We start from the raw sequence: 18,261 nt of genomic DNA, 5'->3' as shown, positions 1-18,261 counted from the left end.
TCAAACACTATTAGAGGAGGGAGTCTCCCCTATAATGATCTCATGAATACAATCAGGATATGCAAAATGCCATGTCCACGCTGTGTTCGCCCGAATGGCCATCCTTGCTACCTCATGGGCCGCTTGATTCGCAGACCTTCGAACCGCCATCACCTTCCAATCATTGAAAGGCTGTAGCAGAATATACCTGTCTTCAATCAAATGCCCAATACCCCTCCCACTAGCATCTCTGCCATTAACAGTGGCCACCATGAGCTTCGAGTCCCCTTCCAAGATGATCTTCCTCAGTCCCACATCTTTTCCAAATATTAGAGCTTGCCCTCCAGCCCACGCCTCTGCTGCTAGAGGGGAGAGTCTGCCTGGTTTGACCAAGCTTCGTACGGCCAGCACCTGCCCTCGTTCATTGCGAGCCACAGCACCCATACCCACCACTCCTTGCTTGGAACAGATCGCCGTGTCCCAATTGATTTTGATAAACCCCTTTGACGGAGCAGTCTAGCTGGTAACCTCAGCTATCTCTCGGGGAGAAGATGGGTTTGGGGAATTTACGTCCATATAATTAGTGTGGGCCTGCATAGCCTGCTGCACTAGTGCACTTGGGTGAGAAAATTTGCCTTCATGATTGAACTCGTTACGCCGTAACCAGACGCATCTTGCGATCCCAGCAAAGAGACCCAGCTCCTCACCATCACACCTCTTTGCCACCAGTTCCACCACATGTCTAAAGGTTGGGCCATCCGGTACCAGCTCTTGAAATTTTTTCAGACTTGTTCCCCATACATCCCGTGTCGAGGGGCAATCCCATAGGATATGGTATCCAGTTTCTGCATGTAGACCACAAATTGGGCACAATTCATCTTGAAGAACATGCCGCCTAAGCAGGTTGGCCTTGGTGGGGAGAATCTCCTTACATGCCTTCCACAAAAAATGTTTCTCCACATTCGGGCACTGCACTTTCCAAATTGACTTCCAGAGATCACACGTTTTCCCCCCATTTGAGCTCCCTGCCTGCTTGAGAAACTCCATTTCCTTGGCCAAATGATATGCTGATTTCACTGTGAACTGACCATTAACACTACCTCGCCAGATCACCCTATCAGGTCAGTTAGCGATACTCAAAGGGACTGACAAAATAGCTTCAACCTCACCTGAATTAAAGATAGCCTTCAGCAGGCTTGTATTCCACCCATAAGTGTCTCTGTTAATAAGAGCACTTACCTTTGTATTGGCATCCAACACTCGGGGAGGGGTGTGAATAGAATAAGTGGACGGAACGGGAATCCATTTGTCTCCCCAAATCCGTGTAGATTCTCCTGCCAATCCGTCGATACAAACCCTCCTTGAGAAGGTCACACGATCCCAAAATGCTCCGCCATGCAAAGGAGGGTTTAGAGCCCAATTTGGCCTCAAGAATTGTTCCATTTGCAAAGTATTTTGCCCTCAAAACCGTGGCCACCAAACTATCGGGCATATACCATAATCGCCAACATTGTTTCGCAAGAAGGGCCTTGTTGAAACAAAGGAAATCCCAAAAGCCCAAACCTCCTTGAGCTTTTGACATACCCAATTTGCTCCAAGACATCCATGGAATCTTCGATTCTCCCCACCAAAATTGCTGCATTAGGGAGTTAATTTTGTCGCATAAAATTTTGGGAAGCTTGAATACGCTCATGCAATACGTCGGTATTGCTTGGATCACCGCCTTAAGCATAATCTCCCTCCCTGCTTGAGAAAGGAGTTTTAACTTCCAATCTTGGAGGTTCTTCCAGATTTTATCAAGTATCCCTTTGAAAGCTTTTGTCCGAGATTTTCCCACCAAAGCCGGGAGGCCCAAATATGTCTCATACCTTTGTGAACTAGGGACACCAGAGGCTGCACGGATGTGTTGTCGACGTGCTGACATGGTATTCCGACTAAAATAGATAGCCGTCTTAGATGCATTCAATTTTTGTCCTGAAGCTTCTTCATAGATTCTGAGAATGGAAGACAATTTTTCCCAATGTTCCAGGTCAACTCTACAAAATAGTAAACAATCATCAGCAAAAAATAAATGGTTGATGCGGGTCCCCTCTTAGAGGTGGGAACCCCGGTCAACACACCTTCCCTATCCACCTTGTCAAGTAAGGAACTCAATGCCTTGGCACAAAGCAAAAACAAATACGGTGAAAGAGGGTCACCTTGCCGTATGCCTCGGGTTGGGACAATTTTTCTTGTAGGGAAGCCGTTAACTAACACTTCAAAATTCGTCGTTGTTACACACTCCATTATCAATTTGACCCAAGTGGGTGCAAATTGATATATGCTTTCACTATATATGGTTATTATATATATGTGCTTTATATTCTTTAATTTATGGCTATTAATTAATAGTAGGTAACAAAATATATATGGTTATTAATTAAAGTGATATAGTATTAATACATATCACGTTTTCAATATTTGTTTTTAATAAAACGAGGTTCTTATATTAATCAATCATCAAAGAATGAGTACAATACTGGTATAGCCATCCATCCACCAAACTCTAATTTCTCCCTAATGGCCTTGACGGACAATAGGTAGCGCCACCACAAAGGCTACACCCCCCTATTATCCCCATTAGTTTCTGCGAAATTAGAGCCGGGATAGATTCACAGAATAAATTAATACACTTATTCTCCCGGAGCAATTTGCTCCAAACAAATGATATCCCTCAACCATACAGGTGGTGTATCACACGATATCTTGTCCACCGCATACGAAGCCGCAAACCGGGATAAGAGGTGAGCTGCTCTGTTCCCGTCCCTTCGAACAAAAGTGAATTTCCAAAGAGAAACTCCCTGTAATTCAGTACGTATGTCGTCCACCACGTGACCCAGACTGCTCATATCCCTGACCGATGAATTAATGTCGTCCACAGCTGCCTGTGCATCCCCTTCAAACTGAACCCTCGTTAACCCCAAGGATTTGCAGAAGTAGACAGCCATGAGTGCCCCTGTTAACTCTGCCCCTGAAGGAGTAAGAACGCCCTGTTTGGAAACGCATTGTGCAGCTACTAGATGCCCCCTACTGTCTCGGAGGACTAACCCAAATCCCGTGTAGCCCTGGGAATGATTGAGAGCTGCGTCCTAATTCATCTTCAGCCACCCAGCATATGGAGCCATCCAACGTGAGGGGTGTTCCACGATACTGACCTGGGCTGGTTCCTCCGTGGCAGTAGCTAGGTGATATTCGGTGATGGCATTCGTGGTCAATCGCAGCAAAACTGATGGGTGGATAAGATCACCCCCATGCACAACTTCATTTCTCCTCAACAAAATCCTCCTGGCTAGTCCAACGAACAGTTTCACTTCATCAGTTGAGCACTTGGCTAGAACACCCTCTACCACTTGAATGAAGTTAGGCCCAGTGAATTTACTTTCTTGGAGTGTTCTACTGCCCATACACCACACATCCATGGCAGATGGGCACTACCATAAAATGTGAAAGCCCGTCTCCTCTTCTCTCCCACATATTGGGCACTGCGGATCATCCACAATATTCCGTTTGTGTAAATTTACACGTCACTACAAGAAAGTTGTTCATTAGGGGCGACTTATTAGGGGCGACTAAAAAGTCGCCCCTAATACTCAACTATTAGGGGCGACTTTCAAAGTCGCCCCTAATAGTTCAGTATTAGCGTCCACCAAATAGCGGACGCTAATAATGGGTCGAAAATTGGACTATTAGCGTCCACTTTATAGTGGACGCTAATAAGTCGACCCTAATACACGCGCGGGAATTATCCAAGGGGCGGGAAAAATTTAAGCGGCGAAAAAAAAACTTTTAGGGTCCATAATAGTCGACCCTAATAATTAACAAATAGCGTCCACTTAAGTGGACGCTATAAGCTGGGGAAAAAAAAAAAAAATCACATAAAAGCTCAATAGGGTCGACTTTTATCGTCGACCCTAATAGTTAGTTATTAGGGTCGACAAAAGTCGACCCTAAAGAGTAAGTAGTAAATGAAAAAAAAAAAAAAAAATTAAAATAGATAACTAATAGCGTCCACTCTAAGTGGACGCTGAAGATATCTCATTAGGGTCGACTTTAAAAGTCGACGCTAATGCTTATGTATTAGGGTCGACTTTTGTTGACCCTAAAGAGTCCTTAGTAAAATAAAAAAAAAATTAAAAATTAAAATAGATCACTAATAGCGTCCACTCTAAGTGGACGCTGAAGATATCTCATTAGGGTCGACTTTTGTCGACCCTAAAGAGTCCTTAGTAAAATAAAAAAAAATAAAAAAATTAAAATAGATCACTAATAGCGTCCACTCTAAGTGGACGCTGAAGATATCTCATTAGGGTCGACTTTAAAAGTCGACCCTAATGCTTATGTATTAGGGTCGACTTTTGTCGACCCTAAAGAGTCCTTAGTAAAATAAAAAAAAAATTAAAAATTAAAATAGATCACTAATAGCGTCCACTCTAAGTGGACGCTGAAGATATCTCATTAGGGTCGACTTTAAAAGTCGACCCTAATGCTTATGTATTAGGGTCGACTTTTGTCGACCCTAAAGAGTCCTTAGTAAAATAAAATAAAAAATAAAAAATTAAAATAGATCACTAATAGCGTCCACTCTAAGTGGACGCTGAAGATATCTCATTAGGGTCGACTTTAAAAGTCGACCCTAATGCTTATGTATTAGGGTCGACTTTTGTCGACCCTAAAGAGTCCTTAGTAAAATAAAAAAATAAATAAAAAATAAAAATAGATCACTAATAGCGTCCACTCTAAGTGGACGCTGAAGATATCTCATTAGGGTCGACTTTAAAAGTCGACCCTAATGCTTATGTATTAGGGTCGACTTTTGTCGACCCTAAAGAGTCGGTAGTAAATAAAAAATAAAAAATAAAATTAAAATAGATCACTAATAGCGTCCACTCCAAGTGGACGCTGCAGATACCTCATTAGGGTCAACTATAAGAGTCGACCCTAATGCTTATGTATTAGGGTCGACTTTTGTCGACTCTAAAGATTCCGTAGTAAAATAAAAAAAAAATAAAAAATTAAAATAGATCACTAATAGCGTCCACTCTAAGTGGACCCTGAAGATATCTCATTAGGGTCGACTTTAAAAGTCGACCCTAATGCTTATGTATTAGGGTCGACAAAAGTCGACCCTAAAGAGTCGGTAGTAAATAAAAAATAAAAAATAAAATTAAAATAGATCACTAATAGCGTCCACTCCAAGTGGACGCTGCAGATATCTCATTAGGGTCGACTTTTAAAGTCGACCCTAATGCTTATGTATTAGGGTCGACTTTTTGTCGACCCTAAAGAGTCGGTAGTAAATCAAAAAAAAAATAATCCATCTGTTATTGCGATCGATCGCACACAAGGTGCGATCGATCGCAGTAACAGAATGTTGAAATCCAATATTCGAGTACTGCGATCGATCGTAACCATGGTGCGACCGATCGCAATAACAGAAAGTTGGATTTCAACATTCTGTTACTGCGATCGATCGCACATTGTGTGCGATCGATCGCAGTAACAGAATGTTGGTATCAAACTTTCTGTTATTGCGATCGGTCGCACCCAAGGTGCGATCGATCGCAGAAACAGAAAGTTTGATTCCAACTTTCTGTTATTGCAATCGGTCGCACCCATGCAGAAAAGCTCAAATATATATATATATATATATATATATATATATATATATATATATATATATATATATATATATATATATATATATATATATATATATCACTGCATTATTTAAAATTTTTAAATAAAGTGACACAATATGCACCGTCGATTCCATCCTCCTAAAGAAATATTTTAAATTGTATATATTTGCCATTTGGTTAGTTGTTACATATGGACTAATTTGAAGAGTTAATTCTCATTTCATAATTCATATTAAATTTTACAGATCTAATAGTGTATATATATTATATGATGAATATATTGATACCTTATGGAAAGATTTTACACTGTTAACTATAACAAAATAAAATCTAAACCGTAAAATAATTCATCTCAGTTTTAAGTGAAAATATATTGATACCTTGCAATTCAAAAACCAACCACATGTGCAAATACGGGGTCATTCCCATAAGAAAACACAAAAGCAAGTCAAAAGAAACAAAACTAAAGACAAATAAAAAGATTAACTTAAAACATACTAAACAAAATAAAAGGGTAAACTATGGGGTGCCTCCCATGAGCGCTAAGTTTAATGTCTTCAGCCAGACAATAGTCCCTGCTTACTGTTGTCTAGAAGATGATGCTCCTGCAGATGGTGGTGGCAACCGGTTGACAATGGACTGCATCAATTCTTCTAAGGCGCCTAGGCGTTTGTCCATTGATTCGTTATTTTTCCGAGCCTCCTTTCTTTGGGCAGCCAACTCTCTCCGAAGGCCCGCTATTTCTTCACTAACTGAGCGGTTTCGTGCTTCACGAAAAATTCTCGGGGCCTCCTCCTCAGCTGCCTCTGAATCAACTATTGGTTCATCTTCGGCCATTGGCTCGGCCTCATACTCTTCCGCAGCAGCTGCTGGTGCTGGAGCTACCTGGGGCATGTGGGAGAGGCTCTTGTTCCATTGGCGAATGCCAAATATGGGAGTAGTAGTGACTGGTTCATCAGCTGCGGTACCCTTGACGCCTTTCTTCCGGAGGATGTAGGAGATTAAGTATGGGAAAGGCAACCCCCATGAATGTGTGGACCCCGCTCCTCCAACGTGCAGCCCATTCCAAAATTTGTAAATTTGCCTCCAAATTATGTCGGGAATGGAGTACCAAGCACCTTTATGGAAGGTGTAGAGTGCTTGAAGAAATTGATCCCGCCTCTGACTTTTGTGCCCCAAGGGAAACGCATTACGGTGTAATACGGAGTCCACAAACCAAAGCCGTTGAGGTAGCTTTGATCGGCTGGCGGCATTATGGTGGGCATCGGCATACATCCCTTCGCACATGTCGTCAATAATTTCCGCCACGTAGAAGCTGTCCGGTTGGTCAGCAAGTTGTGCGGCTTCTGGAGGTTGCTCATCATTGCATTGAAGGGCAGCAGCAATGTCGGCCCGTGTTATGTCAATAGCTTTGCCTTGCACTTTCGAAGAGAGGGCAGCTATGTTCCTGCAGTCATGATATAGGTGGACATAAAACTCGATCACCAATTTTCTGTAAGCAGTGGGGGTGACCGGCTTGAAAAGCTTCTTTAGCCCCCGTCGCTTGAACTCGGCGACCGCCCATTGAGTCCCCTCAAGATTTTCAAAGTCTTCGCGAATGGTGAAAGTGGTCTCAAATAGCAGCTCCCGTTCCTCAAAAGTGGGCGGGGGAGAAATGGCTCGGGTATCAGACCCTCGGGAGGACGAAGCTCGAGTTCTTGGCATGATGAGCTTGATTGGGGACTTTTGTCGAACACCTGGCGTGCACTAGAGATAGGCAAAATTGCAAAACAACACAACTTCGCTCAAAACCCCCTGCAAAAACATCCAAACCCAACCACAACAAAGCAATGTGGGTGGATGAACACCCACAATTGCAGAAATATGAGAAAAAAAAAATCTCGTGAAGGTGCTCGTGGTTGGGGTGTTGATGGGAATGGGGAATGGGGTGTAAAGTACTAGAGGTGGTGAAAAGTACCTGGTATGATTGCTGGAGAAGACAACCGTGTGGTGGTTGTGTGGTAGAAGTGATTGGCAATGGTGGACGAGTCAGTTGTGCCGGAGGTGCGTGGACCAAGCCTTGGAGAGGTGTACGGCGCAGTGGGGAGAAGAAAATTTTTGTGGGGGTGGGGGGAAAGTGACCTAAAATAGGTCACGTGGTGTGCTGTCCGAGTGCGATCGATCGCACACATAGTGCGATCGATCGCACTCGGCCAAGGATCCGCGTGTTGATTCTGTGATTGCGATCGATCGCACCCAATGTGCGATCGATCGCAATCACAGAATCACCATACATATATATATATATATATATTTTATGCAATTATTATTTTTTTTTAATTTTTATTGCATAATGTACAACAACTTCAATTATGATATGATCAAATGTGAGATCAAACTTGAAACAATTGAAATTGAATGTTTGATTAGACATCCAATTGGTCCAACCTAGTTCATTCGTAAGATCGATCGTGATAACATCAAATAATCGAACAAAATTCAAACAAATTAAATGTTCGATCGAACATTTAATTGAACTCTAAGCATTTTCTATTATATTAGTGCATTACTTAAATTGATCGGGATACAATCAATAAAACTTGACATGATTGAAGGTTCAATCAAACATTTGCTAAAATCAATTCCGATCGATACTATTACATATTAGTTCTATTGATCGCGATAGGATCAATCGTTCGATCAAACATCCGATCGATCATAATGAATTAGTTCGATTGATCGCGATATGATTAAATGATCGATCAAACATCCGGTCGATCCTAATGAATTAGTTCGATTGATCGCGATATGATTAAATGATCGATCAAACATCCGGTCGATCATAATGAATTAGTTCGATTGATCGCGATATGATTAAATGATCGATCAAACATCCGGTCGATCCTAATGAATTAGTTCGATTGATCGCGATATGATTAAATGATCGATCAAACATCCGGTCGATCCTAATGAATTAGTTCGATTGATCGCGATATGATTAAATGATCGATCAAACATCCGGTCGATCCTAATGAATTAGTTCGATTGATCGCGATATGATTAAATGATCGATCAAACATCCGGTCGATCCTAATGAATTAGTTCGATTGATCGCACGGATATCCTATTAGTGTTATAATTTATTTACTTCATTTTTGATCTATCAAACATCCGATCCGATCGATCCTAATAAACATACAAATTAGTGTCATATTTATTTACTTCATTTTTTATTCTTTTTCACTTCTCTCATTCTATAATTCTAGTGCAATTTTTTCTTTTCTTTTTGAATTTCCCTTTATTGACAAATCAGGGCATCTGTCTCCAACACTAATCTAATCTTCAACTGTCTACGTATCAGGCCATTTTTTTTTTTTTTAACAAAAATTTAAAAACAATAACAAAATATCTCAATATATAAAATACTAAAAACTACTTTTAATTTTATATTATATTACAACCAAAGCAAAAAAATAAAACACACACACACACATTTAAAAAAATATTAAAATTTAGAGCATCTCCAGTAGTATTTTTAAACTAGCTTTTTAGTTAAATTTAGCTATTTTGTTAACTTTTCTTGCTCCAATAGACACTGTAAAATAGAAGATTTTCCTATTACTGCTACAATGAACTTTCAAGAGCATCTTCAGCAGTAAGATGTATTCTACCTAGTCAAAGCACAATTCTATATTTTAGCTACTAATTTTTTAATACCAACTCCATATTCTTTATTTTATTAAATATTATTTTTTAATCTTTTTTTTTTTTTTTTTTTTTTTTTTTTTTATTCGGGATTGCTTTTGCATCATCTTGTAAATTGCAATAGAATTGATTTACGTAGGATATCCGTGTGTTATTTTTATTAAATGTTTTTTGGAAGAAATAATAAATAATTAATCATTGGTGTTTACCTAAATTACAAATTTCTTCATATCGTATTAAAGTAAAATTAAAGGTACAAAATTTGACTTCAGGGAATAAACTGTTTATTTTTTTAAAATATCTAAAGAACCGTACATTTGATTTTACTTTGTTAAAAGAATAGGGGTATTATAAAAATATAACAAAATAAGTAGACTTTTTGATACAATTTGATAGTTTGACAGGCTACTGTAGTTATTTATATTTTTCTCTTTTTTTTTTTTTGTAAATAAAATACCCCAAATATTTAGCTGCACAAAAAAGTTTACCAATAGCTTTTTTGTGAACTAAATTTTGCAGAACTAAAAGTGGTATCTGTCTAAATGTTCACTAAAAGTGGTATCTGTCTAAAAGTGGCGGGGGTTCTAAAATTTTGGAACTGTTTATTTTCACCAATCTAAAGACCTCCCGCCATTCCTCTCCCCACTCTCACGCTGTCTCTCACTCTCACTCTCACTCTCACGCTGTCTCTCAATCTCACTCTCTCACTCTCTCGAGCTCACTCTCACTCTCTCCCTCCCTCTCTCTCGAGCTCTCTCTCTCTCTCACTCACTCCACGCAAGTTTCTCTCTCTCCAGCAGCTGTTTCCGGCGCAGCTCTCTCACTGCCAGCTCTCACTCCAGTGAACTTAACTCTCTTGTAGCTCTCTCAGGTATGAGTTTCTCCTAAACCCTTGCAAACCTTAAATGCCTCTCAATCACTCAATAATATCCATGAATTGTGATTTGAAGAAATGGGTAAAGAAAAGGGGCAAGAATGGGTAAAGAAAGTTATCACAATTCTTATAAATTCAAACTCTAATAGCTCAAGAATGGGTTAATAATGAATTAGTTTCACAATATTTCTTTACCCATTCTCAAATGAATTAGTTTCACAATATTGCTTCATTTATCATGAAATTGCTTGTAAATGCAAACTCTAATAGCTCAAGAATGGGTAAATAATGAATTAGTTTCACAATATTGCTTCATTTCTCATGAAATTGCTTGTAAATTCAAACTCTAATAGAGGTTCTAGATGGTACGTTTGATTGTCTACTTGTTGCTTTTTACACCATCTTATATTTTTTTACACCATCTTATATTGCTTCATTTCTCATGAACCTCTATATACATTTAATTGGAAGATAGATAGTGGACTATTGGACTTATAGTGGTTGGTTAGTTGATTGTGATAATTTGCACAAATGTTGTGAGATCTTGGATGTTATTTCGTGCTTAAAATTTGAAATTATTGATATTCATTTATGTAAAAAATTATTGATTTTTTAATTGAAATTATACAATTTTCATTTCATTTAGGCTAACTTGGTAGTGTTCATCAACCAATAAATCCTTGGTAACAAAGAAACGAAAATTAAGGATCGATGGAAATGTCATATCAACTTGGTGGGATGAGAGTGTAGTTTTAGTATCTCTTAAGTAAATAATATTAATAAACTTTTACAACTCACAAAGATGAAGCAGAAACTTTAAAGCGGCCAACTTATATCAATGTTAGATGACCTTTCCAAGGTTGAGTGCTAACGTATTCCAATATTGGTTGTCTTTTCGAGGTTAGATTGGGTGATTGGAAGATTTTCAAAAGAGTACAATGTGAAAAATGAAAGCTAGACATAATGCATAATATGCATTACAACTTCTTCTTCTTCTTGTTTTCTTCCCTAATCAATACGATTAAAATTCAAAAATAATTTGTTTGGTTCATGAGAAATAAGATTGTCCCCACTATCTATCTTCCAATTAAATGTATATAGAGGTTCTAGATGAAGTCTTCCAATTAAATGTCCTACATGTCATGTTAGAATTGGCTCCCTTAAATGAAGCTAGCAACTTTAAGGTCCTCTAAATGTCTGGTATATAAGAGCATATGAACTGAAAAAAAAAAAGCAGGAAGGTCCTCTAAATGTCTGGTGTATAAGGTCCTCTGTTTGTGTCCACAGAAGCAGGAAGATGTTCTGCAAACGCCTATCTGCGATCGATCGCATCAGGCCTGCGATCGATCGCAGAGTACTCTGATTCTCAGTTTGAGCTTCTGATCCTGCGATCGATCCTGCGATCGATCGCAGAGTTCTCTGATTCTCAGTTTGAGCTTCTGATCCTGCGATCGATCCTGCGATCGATCGCAGAGTACTCTGATTCTCAGTTTGAGCTTCTGATCCTGCGATCGATCCTGCGATCGATCGCAGTTTGCTTTGTTCCTCACATTGGGTTTCTGGTACTGCGATCGATCCTGCGATCGATCGCAGTTTGCTCTGATTCCGATTAGTTAAGTTTAATGGATTAAAGTAAAGTTTAATGGATTAAAGTAAAGTTTAATGGATTAATGGATTAAAGTAAAGTAAAGTTTATTGGAACTTTGCTCATGTAATTGCTAATATTAGGCTTTAAAATTAGGGTTAAATACGAAAGTGGCCCATGTGTTTTTGAGTTTTTAAAAATGGTAAAATTAGTCCTTGTATTTTTTGACACTTTAAAATCAATCTTTCTATGTATTTTCGTTAGTGGGCCATTTGTCACGTGTCAAAAAAATCAATTGGTCAAATCACGTTGTGTTATGTGTACTATCTCCGCATAATCATTTCCCGACAATAATCAAATACTTCCAAATCAATTTTTCATCTTGTCCCTAGCTCCACATGGATGGGTTTCTTTCACACCTAACCCATCCTCGTTGCCCTAGCATTGCCATTCTTCCCATATTTAGTCAATTTAATCTTACAAATCAAATATTAGATTTGTGGACTTATGTTGACTCCACATAAATCAATGGTGGACTACATAAGTCTAATAGTTGATCTCTTGAGTGTGTAAGAGAATATAAGCCAAATATCAAAAACTTATTGACCGCTAACATTTCTCTAAAAAATGTAAAACTGTCATTGAGCTAAACTAGTAAATAAATTACAAATAGAAATTTGTTCTAAACTAGTAACCCACTTCTAGAATATTTTGTTAGGTAACATCGCATTGAGCTAGCATCATTTCGTATATATTTGTTCTAAACTAGTAACCCACTTCTGGAATTCTCTCATTACCCATGCTCCTTTTAAACTTTCCCCCCCTTAATATTTGAGAACAGACCTCCCATTTAATTCTATTAATTCAATTCTTAAGAATCTGATCTTCTAATTCCCTTGAGTACGTACATGTACGTAACGAATAACCTTTAATAGGGACATCAATATGGATAGGAGTTGGATGCGGGAAAGTACGCGATGTTCAGAGCGATTTCAAAAAGGTGTGGAAGAATTCATGGGAATGGCAGTTAAATCAGTTGATTCGCGTGATATGACAAAGTGTCCATGCCGTGATTGTGCAAATCGATATTATTCTCATATTAGCGAGGTGAAGGGTCACTTGTATATGAATGGATTTACTCCGACATACACTAGATGGATATTTCACGGGGAAGAAGATCATTTTAGGGAAAACACTTTTACAAACATGCACACACATACAAGTGAAATGATGGAGGAGGTTGATGCAGTTGAAGAATTGTTAGACGATGTATGTATGGGGACATTTGTTGATGCTAACATCGGAGAATCCTCTACTTCACAGGGCCCCACAACTGATAATCACGAACAAACAAGCTCCTTCTACCAATTTTGGGAAGATGGTTTACGAGAACTTTATCCAGGCTGCAAGAAATTTACACAAATTGCTTTTATACTGAAGATGCTTCATATAAAGGCGTTCTGCAACATGAGTAACAAGGCGTTTGATATGATGATTGACTTGATAAAGACGACCCTCCCAGATGGAGAGACATTGCCACGCTCGTATAGAGAAGCAATACAGTTTAGGCGACACTTGGGATTCGGTTACGATAAGATACACGCATGCAAGAATGGTTGTGTGCTTTTTTGGAAAGAACATGCAGACAAAGTGGTATGCCCAAAGTGCAACAATTCAAGATGGATTGATGGCAAAGGCAGAAAAAGTAATATTCCTCAAAAGGTCTTACGGTATTTCCCAATAAAATCGAGGTTACAAAGGTTGTTTATGACAAAAGAAATGGCCAAGGAAATGCGGTGGCACAAAGAAGGTCGAGAAGATGATGGCAATACTCTCAGACACCCCGCCGATTCTATTGTATGGAAAGAGTTTGATAAAAGACATGAGTGGTTTGCAAGTGATTCCCGCAACGTGCGGCTTGGCTTAGCAAGTGATGGTTTCAACCCATATGGTAATATGAGTACAACATATAGCATATGGGCAGTAATGTTAACGGTGTACAATCTCCCTCCGTGGATGTGTATGAAGAGTCCAAATTTGATGTTGCCCCTTATTATCCCAGGGCCTTCAGATCCTGGAAAGAATATTGATGTATATTTGCGGCCATTGGTTGATGACTTGAAAGATTTATGGAATGAAGGCATACGCGTGTACGATGCATCAAAGAAAGAGACATTTCAATTGCATGCGACATTACTATGGACTATAAATGATTTTCCTGCATATGGAAAATTATCTGGGTGGTCTACAATTGGAAAGCTTGCATGTCCAGTATGTAATAAGGATACATCGTTCAGGTATTTGAAGTATGGGCATAAGGTGTGCTTCATGTGTCATCGTCGGTGGCTTCCTCAAGAGCATCCATGGCGCAAAAGAGGAGATTTGTTCGATGGTACAGAGGAGCATAGATTGCAACCTGAAGAATTGTCTGAAAGTCAATTGTTGAAACAGCTAAGAGATGCTGAGGGTTTGCAATTTGGAAAAACAAGCGGGAGAAAGAGAAAGAACACAGATGTTGTGTTGAATTGGAAGAAGAGAAGTATTTTCTTTGAGTTGCCTTACTGGTCAAGCTTGAAACTACGTCATAATTTAGATGTAATGCATATTGAGAAGAACATATGTGAAAGTATCTTAGGTACGTTGATGAATATCGATGGGAAGACCAAGGACACAGTCAAGGCACGAAGAGATTTACAGTTGATGGGTATACGTAAAGAATTGCATGTGCAGCCAAATGGTGAAACTTATAGGATGCCACTTGCGAAGTACACCTTGACAAGAGATGAGAAGAAGAGTTTATGTGAGTGGTTGAAAGGTGTTAAATTTCCTGACGGGTATGCATCTAACATTGGTCGATGTGTGAACAAGCTTCCTGGTAAAATTTCGGGTATGAAAAGCCACGATTGTCATGTCTTCTTACAGCGCTTGCTTCCTGTTGCAATTCGAAATTTCTCTACGTCGGAAATACGAACAACATTGACCGAGTTCAGTACATTTTTTACGCAGTTATGTGCACGGACGTTGAAAGTTGATATCCTAAAACAAATGAAAGTCGACATTGTAATAATTTTATGCAAAATGGAAAAAATATTTCCGCCAGCTTTTTTTGATGTTATGATCCATCTAGCACTTCATTTACCTCGGGAGGCCGAGCTTGCTGGTCCCGTACAAAACCGTTGGATGTATCCGTTCGAAAGAGAACTTGGAAGATATAAGAAGTGGACGCGTAACAAAGCGCGTCCAGAGGGGTCTATTGTCGAGTGTTACTTAGCTGAGGAGAGCTTGACCTTCTGTTCCAGGTACCTTCGGGGGATTGAGACAAGATGGAACCGTGAACGGAGAAATGTTGACGTTGATGTTGTAGAAATGAGCCAGCGCTTGGATGTGTTCTCCCAACGAGTTCGGCCGTTAGGAGCAGCTAAATTAGTAACACTGGATGCTAATTATTTTGCCAGGGCACGATGGTATGTGCTTACCAATTGTAACGAAACGGCCTCATATTTGGAGTAAGTTTAGTAATGGCCTTTGTGTTTTACTTGTTACGACATGTTATAATTGTAGGGTTGATGATCATTTACCAATACGTTTATTTTTCATGCAGTGAACATTATAATATGATCAAAAGAGAAGGCGGCCGTGACATTGATAAAAAGCATGAAGCTAACTTTGAACGTTGGTTCCATAAACGTTTATACAATAGTGGGCGTACTGCAGCCAATGACTCAAAACACTTATATGATCTTGCATGTGGGCCTGATCGTCATGTTAGATCGTATAGAGGTTGCATCGTGAATGGGGTTAGGTATCACACAAAAGAATGTGCAGAAACTCGTACTACTCAGAACAGTGGTGTTTCTGTTTCAGGTGAGGACGAAACCTCAATAACGGAGTATTATGGTGAGTTAAAAAATATTCTAGAGTTACGTTACCCTGGCCAAAATCTCGTGTACTTGTTTGAGTGCGATTGGTGGGACACTGGGAGTGCAACAGGAGTACGAATGAACCAAGGCTTCACGATTGTGAATACTTCTCGTAAATGGTGTGAATCCGACCCGTTCATCTTAGCATGTCAAGCTTCGCAAGTGTTTTACTTGGATGATCCCAAATTGGGTGGTAATTGGAAAGTGGTGCAGAAGTGGATCAATAGAGACATCTATGATATTCCAACAGTACAAAAGGGAGATAATACAGAAGATGACCAAAGACTCAGTGATGACGTATACCAGGAAGGTGAATGTGTTGGGGGTAATATGGTCTTTGTTGATGAAGCGAATGTTGAAGCCTCCACTCAATTACGTAGAGATGATGCGACAATAGCAATTGACGAATTATATATTCAACTTGATGCAAGCATGTTTGCCAACGATAACTTGCCGGACGAGGACCATTATACAAACTTTGATGACGAAGAGGAGTTATGTAGCGACAACGATATAGACTCTGAACACGAAGAGGACTCTGAACACGAACAATCATCTTCAAGTAACAGTGCTACAGATTCTGAATATAAATCTGATGATGAAATGTGTTGAACACATAAGCTCAAATTTGGTGTAAGTACAAAGTGTATTAGCATATTTAATGAAATTGATGCTCTCTCTCTCTCTCTCTCTATATATATATATATATATATATATTGTTGTGTTTTTTTTTTTTTTTTTTTTACTAGCATGATTATTGTATGTTTGTCAAAAATATTGAACATGCTACATGGTTATAAATTGACTAATATAATTTTGTGGTTTTTGACTTGTTAGCAGATTGATCATAACAATGACAACAACAGGACGCAAACGTGTTCCAGCAGCACGAGGCCGAGGCCGAGGCCAAGGTCAAGGTCGGGGCCTTATTGACGAGCATGAGAGTCCGACTCTCAATTCTGGGTTTGGTGATACAGATATCTCGCCCCCCCTCCTCCTCGAGTCAGTGGATGGGCATCCTTCGCATGAGTCTAATAATCCTATTCACTCAGTGGCAGGATTGGATTCACAGGGAGCCGCCCCTACTGCATCTTGTAAGTTCATAAATTTTATATTTATGAATTGTTATTTTTGTATTATTTTGGTTTGTTATAAACATTTGACAATATACTTTTCCAAAAATAACTTACTAGGTTACCATGTTTTGCGTAACAGCTACCACGTCTGTCAGAAGTGTAAGGGGTAAGGCCAAGTGTAAGAAGTTGAGTGACCACGTACTTAAGCATGGTCCTTTAGTGCTAAACATCCCAAATAGACACCGGGCACCTGTAGGCGAGAATGCATCATGGTTTGCAAGCAAGATTGGGGAGATTATTCGTAACATGTGCGAACTCCATCACAGTGAATGGAAAAAGGTCCCAGTTGAAGAAAAGAGCAAGTTGTTGTTTCATGTTCAGGTATGAATATCAATGTAATGTTTAATAATATGTTTCGTATGGAAAATTAATGTGACACATTTTTTACCATTGTTTTCTTATCTATTATGTATCAGTCAAACTTCGCACTGAATATGGAACGATACGAGCACATCAAAGCTGTTGAAAATAAATTGGGTCGTGCATATGCTAGGCTTCGTTCGAACTTGTATAGGGATCATTACAAGAAATATTTTGACGGCATTGATAAAGACGATGATGAGGGGATTGCCAAGGCTAAGGCTATTGGGAGGGAAAACGTGCCAGCAGGGTATGGTCCTCAACAGTGGAACCTAATATGTGACTCATTTGATGACGGTAAATGGAAGGTAAATATATATTATTATACTGATTAGAATATTCAAATTGATATAATTTGCATGCACTTGAAGACATTTTATGAATAATTGTGTTTTTTTTTTCTTTCCAAATTTCATAGAAAAAGTCTGAACGAAATACCCTAAACAGAAGCAAATTGGAAACAAATCACACAGCTGGGACTTGTTCATTTGTCAACGTCATTTACAAAAAGGTAAGTATCTCGTACCATAATTTAATGAAAGTAACGTTATTTAGTGTAAACTTTGATTATATGTATTATGTGTAGGAACAAGAAACAAAAGTGAAGCCTAATCCTGTTGAACTATATGAGGTTACCCATAGAAGAAAAAAGGATAAAGAGTTTGTGAACGACAAATGCAAAAGTCTATATGTAAGTAACTGTTTACGCTCCGATCATTAAGTTGATTAGTGAAGAACATGAATAGTAAACTTGCATGAAGTATATGTTAAACTAAAGCCAACTATGACTTGTGCAGCTTCAAATGCAAGAATTAACAACCAGTGAGGCCTTAGAGGAAGGCAATGTGGAGGGAACAAGTGTGGATGACCGAATGCAAGAAATAGTCACACAAGTACTAGGGGGCCGACGAACTGGGCACGTTAGAGGAATGGGATGCGGTCTTATTCCTACCCCTTTAAGAAATTCATCTCAAGCGTTCACCCACTTCGACAACCACAATGAGTGTAGGAAAAGACAAGAAGATACTCAAAGCGAGCTTCAACA

At 39.1% G+C, this 18,261-nt stretch overlaps 1 protein-coding gene across 1 annotated transcript; it reads right to left on the bottom strand.

Moving 5' to 3' along the window:
• LOC132169594 (uncharacterized) lies at positions 1–423 on the bottom strand. The gene has a single exon (XM_059580607.2). It carries the CDS (start codon positions 421–423, stop codon positions 1–3), a length of 423 nt encoding a protein of 140 aa, XP_059436590.2.
• Positions 424–18,261: the final 17,838 nt, after the last annotated feature.

This window comes from Corylus avellana, chromosome 1 (genome assembly GCF_965113065.1).
Source record: "Corylus avellana chromosome 1, dhCorAvel1.hap1.2, whole genome shotgun sequence".
Taxonomy (NCBI): Eukaryota; Viridiplantae; Streptophyta; class Magnoliopsida; order Fagales; family Betulaceae; genus Corylus; species Corylus avellana.
Note: the sequence above shows the minus strand (reverse complement) of the source record. Positions and strands in the feature narration are given on the sequence as shown.